We start from the raw sequence: 19,893 nt of genomic DNA, 5'->3' as shown, positions 1-19,893 counted from the left end.
AAGAAGCCGACCCTAAACCACCACCATTGTAAAAACATTGCCAGTTGCTGCCCCCTAAATTCCACAGCATGTCATCCTGCTGTGGTGCCAGGGGGCTGTGAGCTATATCACAAGACCCAGTCTGCATATACACAGAACATGTCTTGTGCCTGTGCAGACCCTTAAACATCAGATTTGTCTATAAACCATAGGGTTTATGTACAAAGCTGAATTAGGTCCTCAGAGCATTTATATGTTTCCTAATCTGATGTCTAACAAGACTTGACTTACATTGAAAACATTTGCTGCATTCAGATCATTTAATGTATTCTCTCTTGTGTGAATCATCTGATGTTTCACAAGATGTGACTTGCAGAGAAAACATTGGCTGCATTCTGAACATGTAAATGGTTTCTCTCCTGTGTGAATCCTTTGATGTATAAGAAGAGATGACTTTCGGGGAAAACATTTGTTGCATTCAGAACATGTAAATGGTTTCTCTCCTGTGTGACTCATCTGATGTTTCACAAGATGTGACTTGCAGAGAAAACATTGGCTGCATTCTGAACATGTAAATGGTTTCTCTCCTGTGTGAATCCTCTGATGTATAAGAAGAGATGACTTTCGGGAAAAACATTTGTTGCATTCAGAACATGTAAATGGTTTCTCTCCTGTGTGACTCCTATGATGTATAACAAGAGATGACTTTTGGGAAAAACATTTGTTGCATTCAGAACATGTAAATGGTCTCTTTCCTGTGTGACTCATCTGATGTTCCACAAGATGTGACTTGCAGAGAAAACATTGGCTGCATTCAGAACATGTAAATGGTTTCTCTCCTGTGTGAATCCTCTGATGTATAACAAGAGATGACTTTTGGGAAAAACATTTGCTGCACTCAGAACATGTAAATGGTTTCTCTCCTGTGTGAATCCTCTTATGTATAACAAGAGATGACTTTTGGGAAAAGCATTTGCTGCACTCAGAACATGTAAATGGTTTCTCTCCTGTGTGAATCCTCTGATGTATAACAAGAGATGACTTTAGGGAAAAACACTTGCTGCACTCAGAACATGTAAATGGTTTCTCTTCTGTATGACTACTCTGATGTGTGAGAAGATGTGATTTATATGTAAAGCTTCTGTCACACTCAGAGCACAGATGTGGTTTTTCTCCTGTGAGACTCATCATGTATTAGATGATAAACAAATTAGCTGCAGAAGTTTTTTGCTTATCAGAAACTTAAAATGGTTTTTGTAAATTCTCCAAAGGTATAAGAAGAAATTATATCTGTATTTGCCTTGATTAGCGATCAATGTGCCTTTCCACAATGTATTGTAATATTCTCAATAGAAATTGTGCACATTTGTCCTGTAACAAAAAAAGATTATATTAAAAAGAATACAGGTTACTGGGGTAATTCTACTTTTACAGTAATAGATTTTTTTTAATTTGGACCATGATATATATTTATATAGACTAACAAACATGGGATCTGATTCAGCTTCAGTTGCAGATATGCTAAATTAGCAATAATGCAACTGCTTGTGATCACATGCTGGGGGCTGCCTAGAACAGGGCAAGGATACCCAGTATGCAAATGGCCATCAGCGATGTGATCGCATATCAGAAATGATCCATACTGAATAGGGCCCATGATCCAGTCATTTACTAATGTTTTTATATTTTTGTATTTTACCAAATTGCTCAAATATCCTAATTTCCAGACAGATGAGGCACATAGTAATGTGGAGGAGTTTATGGTGGAGCTGTCACATAGATTCTTCCTTATAGATACCAGATATAAATAAGTATATGTATCTTTAAAGGAGCTGCCACATAGATCCCTTTATATACCTGATGCAGAGTAATTTATAAGACACTATGAAGGCGCTGTCACCTAAATACCACTTTATATATACTAACCTGATTCACAGAGTAATATGTAAGGTACTACACATGCAGACAGCAAGCCAGACACAGAACAGCAGAAACAAAACCCAGCTTATGTCTGAAAGAGGATGACTCTGGAATTTCCTTTGTCTATATTGTAGTGTAAGAGGGTTAAAAATCCCAGGTTTGACAAGACAAAATCTTGGGTCATGTCATAAAGGTGCAAAAATTAATAGTTAATACAAAATATAGAATATAAAGATAACAGTAATATATCCTTTTACATATAATTCAATGATTAAACTATTTCACCATATTTACGTTTAAACATTTTAATTTTAGAAAACAAAACAATACTGTATCTACAAATGTATTTCATGTATCAGTATTTATTTTTTATAATATATTTAACTTACTCTGGAGATTCTTCCTCTGTGTCTCTCTTACTGATCCATCCTCCCAGCTCTCCAACCAGTAACTCATCCAGCAGCTCCTCCATCAGCTATCAGTGGCCTGATACAGCCTATTTATAGTCACTCCTCCCCCATCTCTCCCCAGTAGTTCCCAGGATGGGCAGAAGGAATTCTTACACTGAGAGGTGACATGTAAATTAGGGTCACATAACATTAGTATATAGTCATTCAGCACATCAGCTTCTCGTGCCCAGCTCCTTGTCTTGTAAATGAGGTGTAAATATTCCTAGCGTCACTTACTACAATGGGAAATGCTAATTACACCCTGGCAGGGGTAGCACCTTGCATTCTAATTAGATCACAGCAGCCTCCGGCCTCCTGTTATGTCACCAAAGGAACTTTTTGTTTAGGAGTCACCTATTGTCAAGGCAGAGTATCAGCAGAAAGAGCTGTTCTACATATCAGCAGGAATGTCACAATGATTCAGTACAAAACTCTTTCATAAAGAAGTAAACAATTATATTTGTACAGACTAATGTTTGTACAGCTATGATATAATTTTGTGTCTCATGATCTTAAAGACATTCTGATATAAATGATGATGAAAAGATAGAGGATATGGGAACCTCAAGGTACATCCTGCAACTGTATACACTGGATCCAACCCAGTAACTGTTATGTTAACAAATAGGGTGTGGATATGTCACATGGTGCTCCTTTGTATATATATATATATATATATATATAGCAAAGACGATCTAGGCGGCACTCAGAATATACTGCACGGCAGAAGCAGGTTAGATAGTGACGTTTCAAAGTTTAATCACCTCTTCTTCAGATTACAAACAAGAAGCATAAAACACATACCTTTATAGTATCTCCCCACAACGTGCACTGAGCTCAGTCACAGGTCCGGCCGGAAACGCCCACTGATGACGTCACCATACTGAGCCGCAACACCTGAGCACTCAATATACCCACACCCACAATAAAACAGAAATGAATAACAAAAACTTTAAAAAATATACAGATAAAGACATCAGTATATAGCATAAGTGACACTGGCATAGCATAAACTTATACAAGAATTGTGAACATAAAAATGGCTCACTGAATAAATCCTCTATATCAATCTCTTCATAAATAGACTGAAAAATGGAGAAATTAAAAGAAATTCTTCATTATAGCAAATCTACTACTATTAAATTGAGGCACACTACCCATACCCCCATTACTTATAAAAAGCAACAAAGTCCTAGCGTCTCGTTGAGGCCTTTTCGGGTCAAAGTTTGAAGTTCAAAAAATCAAAGGGATTCTTTCCTAAGTAATCAAGCAGACCTGTTACCTCCTTGAAGTTTCTCTGGTTCATGATCTATAGTCATATACTTAAGCGTAGCTACGCTATGATGCACCTGAGCAAAATGCCGGGCAACAGGTTGATCGCTATTCCCGGAGTGCAATCCTAATGGCTAATTTATGGTTGGCCATACGTTCCCTCAAAGTGTGGTCAGTTTTGCCAACATAGCAAAGCACGCATGGACACGTGATAAGGTAAATAATGAATCTAGTGGTAAAAGTAACCCGATGATCAATCGAGTATTTACGTCCACTATGAGGGTGAGAAAAACATGAGCCTGTGGTCAGAGAATGACATGTGTTGCAATTTAAGCACTGAAAGCAGCCCTTTCTTAGTGACATAAAATTTTATTCGCTATTAGCCGAATGTTGTCCGGTAATATCAGTTCTCATAACCCAGTCCCTAATGTTTTTTCATCTTGTGAATGTTGGCATAATGGACACAGTACTCAGATTTAAATCCTTATCCGTGCCTACAATAGGCCACAGTGTTTTGGCTGTTTTAGAAATGGACAGGCTGTATGTATTAAAATGATTTACCAAAGGCAACCGATCACTCTCACGTTTCTTACGTTTACATGTTAGCAATATGTCTCTATCCATATTTAAAGCTCTAGATTTAGCCAACAACAATGTCTCCATAGGGTATCCCCTTTGACTGAATTTGATCATCATTTCATTTATATGCCTGCATGCTACTGTCTTATCACTGCAACTACATTCTGCCCGTATAAACTGAGAATACAGAAGTCCGTACTTAAGTGGTTTAGGATGAAAGCTTTCTGCATGTAGTAACGTGTTCCGATCTGTGGGTTTATGGTACAATTCAGTATGTAATGCTACATCACGAACAGAAACAGTTACATTAAGATAGTTAACACATTCCTTACTTGTGCTACAAGTAAACTTAATGGGATGATCAGACTTATTGTGTTTATCAATGAAAGAAACAAATTCTTCCTCAGTTTTAAGCCAGATGATAAAGAGATCATCTATATACCGTTTGTAAACTAGAATCGATTCAGCCACACAACTATCAAAAAACATCTCTTTTACAGCACAAAACATGTATGCATTAGCATACGATGGGGCCACAGGGGACCCCATCGCACACCCAGCTGTCTGCAGGTAAAACCTGCCATCAAATATAAAATAGTTGTGTGTCAAAATCAATTCGAGTAAATTCACCACAAAATTGACATCTGGTCCAGAGTGTGCGCTATTATCGGTCAATAGCTTACGAACGGCTGCCAAACATATATTATTAGGGATGACAGTATAAAGGCTGGACATAGCCACACTGCACAAAACACAATTCGGAGGGACATTCCCCAACAACCTAATGCAATTAATAAACAAAGTAGTATCAAGTAAATATTGTTCAGTATTAAAGATGAAAGGATGCAATAAAGTGTCAATGTAAGTCTCTGCCATTTGAAACAAACCATCACGGGCAGCAATGATAGGCTGACCCGGAGGGTTAACTAAACTTGTGGATTTTAGGTAGGGAATAAAGAACAGGTACCACCAGATGATCAGTAATGAGAGCCTTCATTAACACACTAGAAATTATGTTGTTATCCACTGCCAGCTGCAATTGCTCAATAATATAGAGATATATACTGGCGCCGGCTGTGAGACCAATAAGGGACGATAATTTGTTAAGATAAAAAATCACAAATTTTTAATAAACACATATAAAATGGATAATTAGATAAATCAGATGTAATCACACTATCTTTATCTGTTCCTAAGTCAGAAACTAAGGATGTTAAAAGATGTTGATTAGGACCAATTGGATCCCACTCATGGTGTATAATATATGTACACAGTCTCCGGTTAGGACTCCCTTCTCATTATTTTTTGGTTCACTTGAGATAATAGTAGTTACCCAGTCCTTATGGATGTTGTCCCCAGGATCTCAGTTTAGCAGGTGAGAATCAATTAGCAGCATGGGAATAATTCCAGGTTGCAATGGGCTTGTAGTGTCCAATAGGGGCAAAGAGTCCAATTGTTATCGGAGATACCAGGTGGATCCAAAGCTGATGGTCAGTGTTCTTAGCTCAACGTGTTTCGCTGGTCTATTGGCTGCCAGCTTCCTCAGGAGCATATGTTACACTGGGTGCCTTGTGGAGTTTATATACACCCTTCATTATGCTGGGAGTGGGTGCACCTGATTTACTCATAGTGTAATAAATAAAACGTCCCAAAAAAACACTAAAAATTAGATCTAGAAGGCAATCCTATTAAATAACCCAGGCTATAATGGATTAATATCTATAAAACAAGTGTTTTAAATACCTGTTAGGCAGTATAAACAGCAGAATTCCTAGTGACATTTCCTGGTCACATGACCGTCCCCGATCACATGATCTAAATGTCAGTCAGTATAGATTACCTAATGTTCCTTATTTGGTCTGATCACGTGATCGCTTCCGGTCACGTGATACGCATATTGTCTCCCATTACAGGGAGATAGAGATAGAAGGGGTGGATTTTGTTGTTTATTTTAGTCCGATCACATAATCGCTTCCGGTCACGTGATCGGCATATTCTCTCCCATTGCGGCCACATCTCGGAACGGAGTGTCATGTGTTCTAATCACATGGTCCGAGATAGGCCTATCCTATCAAGCTCAATGTTAGGCTTCAATGGCGCTGCATTCCACTCATTAAATTTGTGTTCCAAGGCTGGCCCGAACACCAGGAAATGTCACTTTGATTCACAAAGCACATGATGGTACTAAATCTCTATTTAAAAAATACTAAAGTTATCCACCACATAACATTAGGACTTAAACATATATGAATGTAGCATCAATAATAGAAATAACAGTAATAAAACACAGCATAGATTACATAATCGAGAAGGGAAATCATTATTAAAAAAGGGGTTCAGACTGTACACATCCCATGATGTTTTAAATATCATTATATCATTATGATCACATGAGATGGAATTAGTGAGGAATAGAGTACATGATAACATTCTATAAGCATGCCATATTATGCATATACATTATTAATATCATTCGATATATACCCAATTCTATAGTATATGTTTTTTATATTATTTTTTGTATATATATTTTAGATTCATTAGTCCACACATATGTTCACAGGGCACACCAAACAATACTGTGCACATGTTCACATGTGTAAGACATGCATATTTCTACCCAATTTCTCGGGCAAAGCACTTGTTACTCTATACACATTTCTGTTTACTATCTAATATTTGAAGAAGAAAGGGAAGGGGGGCATGTCCAGCCGGAGGGAAAGAAAAGGGGGTAGGGGGTGAGGGGGGAAGGGGGGGGGGAAGGGGGAAGAGAGGAACATGTCCAGCTGGATAAGACTGACATGTTGTGTCTATTTTGCCCATTCATATATCTGCTGGGAGAATTACATATTAAATTGTGGAAACACTGTGCTGATTATACTGTTTTATAATGTTCCGACGATGTTCCATGAACCTGACATGTATTGGTCTTGTGGTCCTTCCCACATAATTAAGGCCACAGCCACAAGTAAGTAGATATACTACAAATTTAGTATCACAGTTCATAAAAGATATGAGAGAGTATTGCTCTTTAGTATCTGATAGTGTTAGTACAGTGGTCTTTTTTGGCATATGTGTACAGGTTGTGCATCGGGATTTCCCGCATCTAAAGCATCCCACTGGTTTGGTGGGTAACCATTCGAGACCTATAGGTATACGTTTTTTCTTTTCATTTTGTCCCAAGTGGCTCAGTGCTATTATAGATTTTAGGGATCTGTTCTTTTTATATATAATTTGTGGTTGGGACAGTAAGATCTCACCCAAATTCGGTCTTGTTTAAGGATTCTGTAATTTTTGGAAATTATGGTTTTTATTTCTCTAGCACACTTGTTATATTTGCAGACAAAGGCAAATTGTTTCTCATTGTCTTTTTTCTCTTTCTGATTCTTAGTAGTCTTAGTTTTGGTTGATAGAAATTTAGCCCTATCCATACAGTATACATCTTTAAAAGCTTCTTTTAAATATCTGGATATTTACGTTGTCTAAGTGAGTGCATTAATGCTGGGGGTAGCTTGCTGGAATTTTGTAAGTGTGGAATTAATAAGTGTGTTATCCGAACAGTTAAAAAAACAGTTGAACAAACATTGAAAAACATCAAGAAAAGGTAACTTACTTTAACAACTTACTCTAACTCCACTTAACCCATAAAACACAAACAACCTCAGCATGTTCATCAAACTACTGTGTCTAATTTCAATTCATGGAATTCTCACCAAATTTAACACATTCCACACTCACCCTGAAACTCACCCCTCTGTACACATTACAGCTTCTATTCTCCACTCCCCTCTTCTAAACACTCATGAGATTTATACTTTCCTCTCTGCAAGAACTTTGACAACCGCAATTGGCCACCAGTACAAACACTCGCAAACATCCACCAAGATTTATCTCACTCTTCTGCTATTATTAGCTGGTGACATATCACCAAATCCAGGCCCCAACCACCTTTCCCTCTCACACTCTGCTGTCTCAAAACAACATAGAAATCCATCTAACCTCATAAATATCACGTGTCTCCCATCCCCCTCCAGATCACTAAAATGTGCCTTATTGAATGCACGCTCTGTTTGTAACAAATTAACATCCATCCATGACCTCTTCATATCTCACAACTTTAATCTGCTGGCTATAACAGAAACATGGCTCACACAATCAGACACTGCCTCCCCTGCAGCACTGTCACATGGTGGTTTCCACTTCTCACACACATCTAGGCCTAATAATAGTAAAGGTGGTGGGGTCGGAATCTTACTGTCACAGTTTTTCACATACACTGTTCTACCTCAGGTTCCATCACTCGCATTCACCTCATTTGAAGTTCACTCTATCAGGATTTTCACCCCCTTCTCTCTGCGTGTTGCAGCTATCTATCGCCCTCCTGGGCAACCTAAACAACAATTTCTAGAAGATTTCTCTGCCTGGCTCCCACACTTCTTATCCTCTGACATCTCCACCATCATTATGGGCGATTTCAATATAGCTCTTGACAGTCCACAATCTGTTCATGCATCCAAACTCCTCTCTCTAACCTCCTCTCTTGGCCTAACCCAATGGTCCAACTCCTCTACTCACCATGAGGGCCATTGCCTTGATCTTGTGTTCACCAGGCTCTGCTCAGTTTCCGAATTCACTAACACCCCTTTCCCTCTCTCTGATCACAACCTGATCACCTTCACAATCTCTTCTATTACTTTAAATTCTAGGACACTAAAACCAAGCAAGCCTCCTCTAACCCGCAGAAATACTAACAATATACATTTTCAACAACTTTCCACTTCTCTGCAACAACTGCTCTCACCAATCTCGACATTTACTACACCTGACACTGCTGTATCACACCTGCACCAGACCCTAGAGAGTGCCCTTGATGAAGTGGCTCCAGCTACCCATCACACTCCACGTAGGCTTAGATGCCAACCATGGCACTCTAAATCAACAAGACACCTACAAAAACTGTCACGTAAAGTAGAACGTCAGTGGCGGAAATCTCAGAATCCAAGTGACTTTCTCACGTATAAGACTACCTACCACTCCTATCGTCAGGCCCTGGACACTGCCAAACAAACATATTTCCAATCTCTCATCTCTTATCATGCCAACAACCCCAAGTGACTTTTTAATACATTTAAATCACTTCTTTACCCTCCCTCACCTCCCCCACTAGCTACTATCCGTGCACAAGAACTTGCTTCCTACTTCAAGGATAAGATTGATAAAATCCGAGATGAAATGGTATGCTCTAACTCAGCCAGTGACCTGCTCAATTCCCTACCTGAACCCTCTGGCACTTTCTCTTCATTTGATCCCACAAGTGAAGATGAAGTATCAACACTCTTTTCATCCTCCTACTCCACTACCTCTCCTCTTGATCCTATACCCTCACAGGTCAGTAAAACTTTGTCTCCTGTGCTTATCCCAAACTTAACTAAAATCTGTAATCTCTCTCTCTCTACTGGTATCTTTCCCTCTCTGTTTAAACATGCAGTCATTACTCCCATTCTAAAAAAACACAACTCTGACCCAAACACACTCTCTAACTACCGTCCCATTTCTCAGCTACCCAGTCCCTCCAAGCTACTTGAGAGGCTTGCCTACACTCGCCTTACACACTTTCTTAACTCGCACAACTTATTGGATCCACTTCAGTCAAGGCTTTCGTGCCCAACACTCCACAGAGACGGCACTGACCAAAGTAATGAATGATCTAGTCACTGCTAGATCAAAAGGCCATTACACACTACTTATTCTTCTAGATCTCTCTGCTGCTTTTGACACTGTTGACCACTCTCTTCTCATACAAACACTACAATCCCTAGGTCTTCAGGACACAGCCCTTTCTTGGTTCTCATCCTACCTATCTAATCGCTCTTTCAGTGTTCACTTCTCTGATTCTACCTCCTCTTCTCTACCTCTATCAGTTGGAGTACCGCAAGGCTCAGTCTTAGGTCCTCTGCTTTTCTCAATCTATACCTCCTCTCTTGGTAAACTAATCAGCTCCTTTGGATTTCAGTATCATTTGTATGCTGATGATACTCAAATCTACCTATCTTCCCCAGATTTGTCACCACCAGTATTGGCTCGTGTCACTGGATGCCTGTCTGCCATTTCATCTTGGATGTCATCTCGCCACCTCAAACTCAACATTTCCAAAACCGAATTAATTATTTTCCCACCAGCTAAGAGTAGTTACCAACCTGATATCTCTATAACTGTTGACAATGCAACTATCCACCCCACCCCACAAGCTCGTTGCCTAGGTGTCACCCTTGACTCTGAACTGTCCTTTGTTCCACACATTCAATCTGTCTCTAAATCATGTTACATGCACCTTAAAAACATATCCAAAATACGCCCTTATCTTACACAAGACACTGCAAAAACTCTAATCCATGCACTCATCATCTCCCGCATTGATTATTGTAATAGTCTCCTTACTGGTCTTCCCAAACATAGGCTATCACCACTTCAATCCATTTTAAATGCAGCTGCGAGGCTAATCTTCCTCGCCAGACGTTCTTCATCTGCTGATCCGCTCTGTCAGTCCCTCCATTGGTTACCGGTATTCTACCGTGTCAAATATAAAATACTTTTACTTACATACAAGGCTATTAACCAAACTGCACCATCATACATCTCCTCACTCATCTCAAAATATCTCCCTACCAGACCTCTCCGCTCTGCACAAGATCTGCGTCTCTCATCCACATGTATTACCTGTTCCCACTCAAAATTACAGGACTTTACCCGGGCTTCACCCACTCTGTGGAATGCACTCCCATGCACAATAAGACTCTCCTCTAGTCTCCAAACCTTTAAACGTTCTCTGAAAACTCATCTCTTTAGACAAGCCTACCAAATTTCAGACCCACACACATAACCTTCACAGCTTCCCTATCAAGTTACATCCCCTCTGTACAGTCCACATAAACTCACATTTTGTCTTCCAACATTGCTGGGTGATCATATCATATAAGAACCTAGCAACCTGGGGAACCATTATGTGACAGGTAGCATCTATCCTTGTGTATCAATGCCTATTTCCCTATAGATTGTAAGCTTGCGAGCAGGGCCTTCCTACCTCTGTCTGTCTGTCTGTCTGTCTTTGCCCAGTTTTGTTCTATAATTGTTGTTCTAATTGTAATGCGCAACGGAATATGCTGCGCTATATAAGAAACTGCTAATAAATAATAAATAAATAAAATAAATTAATTAATTCGCCTGTGTGGTGAATGTCTCGAGATCAGAGCAAATGCGTCTCAGGCGCATTAATTGGCCTTTCGGTATATTATGCTTCCAGGGTGCATAGTGTGCACTTTCATAGTGCAAATATGAGTTTGTGTTGACTGATTTAGTGAAGTTTGAAGTGACAATTTTGTCATCGGATATTTCAAGGGTCACATCCAGGAAGTCTATCCGTTCACTGTTATTAGTGTGGGTAAAGGTTAAATTATAAGTGTTGGAATTCAGATAAGTGACAAAAGAAGAGATAGAAGAATAATCCCTGTCCCAAATAATAAATAAATAATCTATATAACGGCCATAGAAGACCAGATTTCTCTCCCAGCTGCTGCCCCACAGCATCGAGTCCTCAAAATGACCCATGTATAGGTTAGCATAGCTGGGGGCGAATCTGGTCCCCATGGCCGTTCCCATCACCTGAAGAAAGTACTGTTGGAGAAACAAAAAGTGAAAGTATAAATGAAATATAATCTATAATGAAAACCTGGTGATCAATGCTGAGGTCGCCATCCCCGGATAATTTTTTGGAAATTACATTAATTCTTACTGAATGTGGAATGTGTGTGTATAATGCCTGTACATCTAATGTTAGAAACTGATAAGACTTTTTCCACTGAATATTTGACATTTTGGTTAAAAAATCAGTTGTATCTCGAAGATGCGACCTCAGCATGGAAACATGTGATTGGAGAAAAGAATCAACATAAAAAGAAAGATTGGAGGTGAGGGACCCTATACCTGAAATAATAGGTCTACCAGGGGGTGCCGTGAGGGATTTGTGTATTTTAGGGAGAAAATAAAAAGTGGGTGATGTGGGAAAAATGGGTAACAGGAATCAATATTCCTCCCTGGATATGACCCCCTTCTTCACAGCTGGATCTAGAAGAGATTTTAATTCTATCATAAATGAGTCTGTTGGATTTTTGTCTAGCTTTCTATAGAACTGTTTATCACATAGTTGTCTATTTGCTTTGTTAATGTAGTCTGTTCTATTCATCACCACTAGGCCCCTGCCTTTATCTGCTTCCTTTATGACAAGGGAGGTATCTTTTGTAAGATCTTTAAGTGCTTTTTTCTCCTGTCTAGTCAGGTTAGAAGAGAATTTAGTGCTCCCTTGTTGACAATTCACTAGATTTTTAAAATCTTCAATGGTTATCTTATAAAAGGATTCAATACTACTACTCCTAGCAAATAAAGGGAAGAATTCGGACTTCTTTTTACATTTTGTGGGTTCTCTGCCCAAATCATATACTTTTACTGGTTCCTCAGTTGCGACATGATTCTGTTCCCATAGTTCTTCCAAAATGGCAAGCATGGGATCATCATTTTTGTCCAGTAATATAGGAATAGAATCATCGTTATTTTTGGAAAGGTTTTTCTTGGCGAAGAACCTTTTCCTACACATGGTTCTTATGTAACGGTTAAGTTCCACATAGAGGTCAAACACATTTGGTGTACTGGTCGGAGAGAACTTAAGACCTTTGTCCAGAAGGGAGATTTCAGGTTTACTCAAAGATTTTGCGGAGAGATTAAAAACACTTTGTTTAGCACCATTTTTTCTCACTATATCCTTCTTGGGTTTTTCTTTCCTATATTTCCCTCCTCTTCTCCCTCTGGTCTTGGGTCTCTTCTACTTTTTGTGGTTTCCCAAGTTCTCGTATCTGCTATTTCTCGATAGTTGGTTTTTGGGCGTGCCCCTAAAAATTTTTCTTTATTGATATTATCTCTATCCCTCCTAGGAGTATAGCTGAATTCTTCCCTCTGTGGTTGAGCTCTCTCATTCTGATAGCTCCCTACCTTACCTCTTCCATGATAGTTGGTGAAGGAACCATCAGCCCTACTCTGTCTGTAATCTTGGTTATTAGTATATTGGTTGTATTGATTCTCCCACCTATTATAGTTTGGTCTCCCAAGCCTCTCTCTTGGTCTGAAATTTTGTTTGTCTGTATCTAGAGTATCAGTGTTTCTCTTTTTTTCTTTATAGGACCTTACTACATTTTGCTCATAATCACTTAGATCTCGTCTAAACGTTTTTTGTTTGGTTTCCATAATGGTATATTCATACTTAACTACCGTACTTTTTCATTTATTACTCTATCTCTTTCTCTTAATCCCTCATCGTTCAGGGATCTATCTAAGGTTTTCTTGATTTCTTCTATTTCTTTCTCTATGCAATGTACTTTGTGAGTTCTGTATCTGATGATGAGTCCCATCAGGGCAAAAGAACAATTGTCTAATAGTTGGTCCCATTCTTTCTGTATAATCAGCACAGTGTTTCTCGTCATTTTAGTCAGGCTCATGCAGGCGATCCAAGAAGCCTCTCAATAGTCTGTATTGAACATATCATACCGACACCAAGGGGAGGGGATAGATTTAACAGACTATGCTGCAGGGAGATATACTGGATGCTCAAATTAAATTCTCTCCATCCAGGTGGATTGAACGAAAATATGGAACTTAACACCATCCCTTAAAATATGGGCTATAAATATGTGGGTATCCACAAGTTAATATGTAATTCTCCCAGCAGATACATAAATGGGCAAAATAGACACAACATGTCGGTCTTATCCAGCTGGACATGTTCCTCTCTTCCCCCATTTCCCTTCCCCCCCTTCCCCCCTCACCCACTACCCCCTTTTCTTTCCCTCCGGCTGGACATGCTCCCCCTTCCCTTTCTTCTTCAAATATTAGATAGTAAACAGAAATGTGTATAGAGTAACAAGTGCTCTGCCCGAGAAATTGGGTAGAAATATGCATGTCTTACACATGTGAACATGTGCACAGTATCGTTTGGTGTGCCCTATGTACATATGTGTGGACTAATGAATATAAAATATATATACAATAAATAATATAAAAAACATATACTATAGAATTGGGTATATATCAAATTATATTAATAATGTATATGCATAATATGCATGCTTATAGAATGTTATTCTGTACTCTATTCCTCACTAATTCCATCTCATGTGATCATAATGATATAATGATATTTAAAACATCATGGGATGTGTACAGTCTGAACCGCTTTTTTAATAATGATTTCCCTTCTCGATTATATAATCTATGCTGTGTTTTATTACTGTTATTTCTATTATTGATGCTACATTCATATATGTTTAAGTCCTAATGTTATGTGGTGGATAACTTTAGTATTTTTTAAATAGAGATTTAGTACCATCATGTGCTTTGTGAATCAAAGTGACATTTCCTGGTGTTTGGGCCGGCCTTGGAACGCAAATTTAATGAGTGGAACGCAGCGCCATTGTAGCCTAACATTGAGCTTGATAGGATAGGCCCATCTCGGACCATATGATTAGAACACATGACACTCCATTCCAAGATGTGGCCACAATGGGAGAGAATATGCCGATCATGTGACCGGAAGCGATCACGTGATTGGACTAAAACAAACAACAAAATCCACCCCTTCTATCTCTATCTCCCTGTAATGGGAGACAATATGCCGATCACGTGACCGGAAGCGATCACCTGATCAGACCAAATAAGGAACATTAGGTAATCTATACTGACTGACATCTAGATCATGTGATCGGGGATGGTCATGTGACCAGGAAATGTCACTATGAATTCTGCTGTTTATACTGCCTAACAGGTATTTAAAACACTCGTTTTTTAGATATTAATCCATTATAGCCTAGGTTATTTAATAGGATTGCCTTCTAGATCTAATTTTTAGTGTTTTTTTGGGACATTTTATTTATTACACTATGAGTAAATCAGGTGCACCCACTCCCAGCATAATGAAGGGTGTATATAAACTCCACAAGGCACCCAGTGTGACATATGCTCCTGTGGAAGCTGGCAGCCATTAGACCAGCAAAACGCGTTGAGCTAAGGACACTGACCATCAGCTTTGGATCCACCTGGTATCTCCGATAACAATTGGACTCTTTGCCCCTATTGGACACTACAAGCCCATTGCAACCTGGAATTATTCCCCTGCTGCTAATTGATTCTCACCTGCTAAACTGAGATCCTGGGGACAACATCCATAAGGACTGGGTAACTACTATTATCTCAAGTGAACCAAAAAATAATGAGGAGGGAGTCCTAACCAGAGACTGTGTACATATATTATACACCATGAGTGGGATCCAATTGGTCCTAATCAACATCTTTTAACATCCTTTGTTTCTGATTTAGGAACAGATAAAGATAGTGTGATTACATCTGATTTATCTAATTAACCATTTTATATGTTTATTAAAAATTTGTGATTTTTTATTTTAACAAATTATCATCCCTTATTGGTCTCACAGCCGGTGCCAGTATATATCTCTATATTGTTGCTTCACTTTATTTATGGGCTGACCCCCCCTTTACTGGCTGCCACTGACAGCGCACTCATATTCCTTCTTTCTTCTTTTTTGTACTAGTACATTGGTCTTTGAGTGCTGCAGTCAAGAGCTGTTTTTCCAATTTAAATGAACGTAATAATAGAAGGCAATCCTATTGGGCACATTTGGAGGAACCTGTATCTAAAAGTTCTGTATCTGATGAGACAGATATTTATAAGAAATTGTACAAACTAGAGGATTTACTCAAAGCAGAATCAAGGAACTGGCTGGACAGTATTAACCTCCAACAGTACCTTGATAAAAAAATGATCCCAAGAGGTCTTCGCCTATTCAAGTCCTCAATATTCCAAGATGATGTAGAGTACCAGAAAGAATGGGACCAACTATTAGACAATTGTTATTTTGCCCTGATGGGACTCATCATCAGATACAGAACTCACAAAGTACATTGCATAGAGAAAGAGATAGAATATATCAAGAAAACCATAGATAGATCCCTGAACGATGAGGGATTAAGAGAAAGAGATAGAGTAATAAATAAAAAAGTAGTTAAGTATGAACATACCATTATGGAAACCAAACAAAAAAAGTTTAGACGAGATCTAAGTGATTATGAGCAAAATGTAGTAAGGTCCTATAAAGAAAAAAAGAGAAACACTGATACTCTAGATAAAGACAAACAAAATTTCAGACCAAGAAGGATATAGTAAGAACAAATGGTGCTAAACAAAGTGTTTTTAATCTCTCCACAAAATCTTTGAGTAAACCTGAAATCTCCCTTCTGGAGAAAGGTCTTAAGTTCTCTCCGACCAGTACACCAAATGTGTTTGACCTCTATGTGGAACTTAACCGTTACATAAGAACCATGTGTAGGAAAAGGTTCTTCGCCAAGAAAAAGCCTTTCCAAAAATAACGATGATTCTATTCCTATATTACTGGACAAAAATGATGATCCCATGCTTGCCGTTTTGGAAGAACTATGGGAACAGAATCAAGTCGCAACTGAGGAACCAGTAAAAGTATATGATTTGGGCAGAGAACCCACAAAATTTAAAAATAAGTCCGAATTCTTCCCTTTATGTGCTAGAAGTAGTAGTATTGAATCCTTTTATAAGATAACCATTGAAGATTTTAAAAATCTAGTGAGTTGTCAACAAGGGAGCACTAAATTCTCTTCTAACCTGACTAGACAGGAGAAAAAAGCACTTAAAGATCTTACAAAAGATACCTCCCTTGTCATAAAGGAAGCAGATAAAGGCGGGGGCCTAGTGGTGATGAATAGAACAGACTACATTAACGAAGCAAATAGACAACTATGTGATAAACAGTTCTATAGAAAGCTAGACAAAAATTCAACAGACTCATTTATGATAGAATTAAAATCTCTTCTAGATCCAGCTGTGAAGAAGGGGGTCATATCCAGGGAGGAATATCGATTCCTGTTACCCATTTTTCCCACATCACCCACTTTTTATTTTCTTCCTAAAATACACAAATCCCTCACGGCACCCCCTGGTAGACCTATTATTTCAGGTATAGGGTCCCTCACCTCCAATCTTTCTTTTTATGTTGATTCTTTTCTCCAATCATGTGTTTCCATGCTGAGGTCGCATCTTCGAGATACAACTGATTTTTAAACCAGAATTTCAAATATTCAGTGGAAAAAGTCTTATCAGTTTCTAACATTAGATGTACAGGCATTATACATACACATTCCACATTCAGTAGGAATTGATGTAATTTCCAAAAAATTATCCGGGGATGGCGACCTCAGCATTGATCACCAGGTTTTCATTATAGATTCTATTTCATTTATACATTCACACAAATACTTTTTGTTTCTCCAACAGTACTTTCTTCAGGTGATGGGAACGGCCATGGGGACCAGATTTGCCCCCAGCTATGCTAACCTATACATGGGTCATTTTGAGGACTCAATGCTGTGGGGCAGCAGCTGGGAGGGGACTCTGGTCTTCTATGGCCATTATATAGATGATTTATTTATTATTTGGGACGGGGATTATTCTCCTATCTCTTCTTTTGTCACTTATCTGAATTCCAAAACTTTTAATTTAACCTTTACCCACACTCACAACAGTGAACGGATAGACTTCCTGGATGTGACCCTTGAAATATTCGATGACAAAATTGTCACTTCAAACTTCACTAAATCAGTCAACACAAACTCATATTTGCACTATGAAAGTGCACACTATGCACGCTGGAAGCATAATATACCGAAAGGCCAATTAATGCGCCTGAGACGCAATTGCTCTGATCTCGAGACATTCACAACACAGGCGAATGAATTAATGCACTCACTTAGACAACGTAAATATCCAGATAAACTTTTAAAAGAAGCTTTTAAAGATGTATACTGTATGGATAGGGCTAAACTTCTATCAACCAAAACTAAGACTACTGAGAATCAGAAAGAGAAAAAAGACAATGAGAGACAATTTGCCTTTGTCTGCAAATATAACAAGTGTGCTAGAGAAATAAAAACCATAATTTCCAAAAATTACAGAATCCATAAACAAGACCGAATTTTGGGTGAGATCTTACCGTCCCAACCACAAATTATATATAAAAAGAACAGATCCCTAAAATCTATATTAGCACCGAGCCACTTTGCACAAAATGAAAAAACAAAAACGTATACCTATAGGTCTCGAATGGTTACCCACCAAACCAGTGAGATGCTTTATATGTGGGAAATCCCGATGCACAACTTGTACACATATGCCAAAAAAGACCACTGTACTAACACTATCAGATACTAAAGAGCAATACTCTCTCAGATCTTTTTTGAACTGTGATACTAAATTTGTAGTATATCTACTTACTTGTGGCTGTGGCCTTAATAATGTGGGAAGGACCACAAGACCAATACATGTAAGGTTCATGGAACATCGTCGGAACATTATAAAACAGTATAATCAGCACAGTGTTTCCCATCATTTTAGTCAGGCTCATGCAGGCGATCCAAGAAGCCTCTCACTAGTCTGTATTGAACATATCATACCGACACCAAGGGGAGGGGATAGATTTAACAGACTATGCTGCAGGGAGATATACTGGATGCTCAAATTCAATTCTCTCCATCCAGATGGATTGAACAAAAATATGGAACTTAACACCATCCCTTAAAATATGGGCTATATAAATATGTGGGTAACCACAATTTAATATGTAATTCTCCCAGCAGATATATGAATGGGCAAAATAGACACAACATGTCGGTTTTATCCAGCTGGACATGTTCCTATCTTCCCCCTTTTCCCATCCCCCCCTTCCCCCCTCACCCCCTACCCCCTTTTCTTTCTCTCCGGCTGGACATGCTCCCCCTTCCCTTTCTTCTTCAAATATTAGATAGTAAACAGAAATGTGTATAGAGTAACAAGTGCTCTGCCCGAGAAATTGGGTAGAAATATGCATGTCTTACACATGTGAACATGTGCACAGTATCGTTTGGTGTGCCCTATGTACATATGTGTGGACTAATGAATATAAAATATATATACAATAAATAATATAAAAAACATATACTATAGAATTGGGTATATATCGAATGATATTAATAATGTATATGCATAATATGGCATGCTTATAGAATGTTATCATGTTCTCTATTCCTCACTAATTCCATCTCATGTGATCATAATGATATAATGATATTTAAAACATCATGGGATGTGTACAGTCTGAACCCCTTTTTTTAATAATGATTTCCTTCTTGATTATGTAATCTATGCTGTGTTTTATTACTGTTATTTCTATTATTGATGCTACATTCATATATGTTTAAGTCCTAATGTTATGTGGTGGATAACTTTAGTATTTTTTAAATAGATATTTAGTACCATCATGTGCTTTGTGAATCAAAGTGACATTTCCTGGTGTTCGGGCCGGCCTTGGAACGTAAATTTAACGAGTGGAATGCAGCGCCATTGTAGCCTAACATTGAGCTTGATTGGATAGGCCCATCTCGGACCATGTGATTAGAACACATGACACTCCGTTCCGAGATGTGGCCGCAATGGGAGAGAATATGCCGATCACGTGAACGGAAGCGATCACATGACCGGACTAAAATAAACAACAAAATCCACCACTTCTATCTC

General features: G+C 38.6%; 1 protein-coding gene across 1 annotated transcript; it reads right to left on the bottom strand.

The window, feature by feature from the left end:
* Window positions 1-228: 228 nt before the first annotated feature.
* LOC134934249 (gastrula zinc finger protein XlCGF17.1-like) lies at window positions 229-1,167 on the bottom strand. Its single transcript, XM_063929726.1, has one exon. It carries the CDS (start codon window positions 1,165-1,167, stop codon window positions 229-231), a length of 939 nt encoding a protein of 312 aa, XP_063785796.1.
* Between the last annotated feature and the right edge of the window lie 18,726 nt (window positions 1,168-19,893).

The sequence above is a fragment of the Pseudophryne corroboree genome, chromosome 6 (assembly GCF_028390025.1).
Source record: "Pseudophryne corroboree isolate aPseCor3 chromosome 6, aPseCor3.hap2, whole genome shotgun sequence".
Taxonomy (NCBI): domain Eukaryota; kingdom Metazoa; phylum Chordata; class Amphibia; order Anura; family Myobatrachidae; genus Pseudophryne; species Pseudophryne corroboree.
This window is presented reverse-complemented; position numbering and strand designations above follow the sequence as displayed.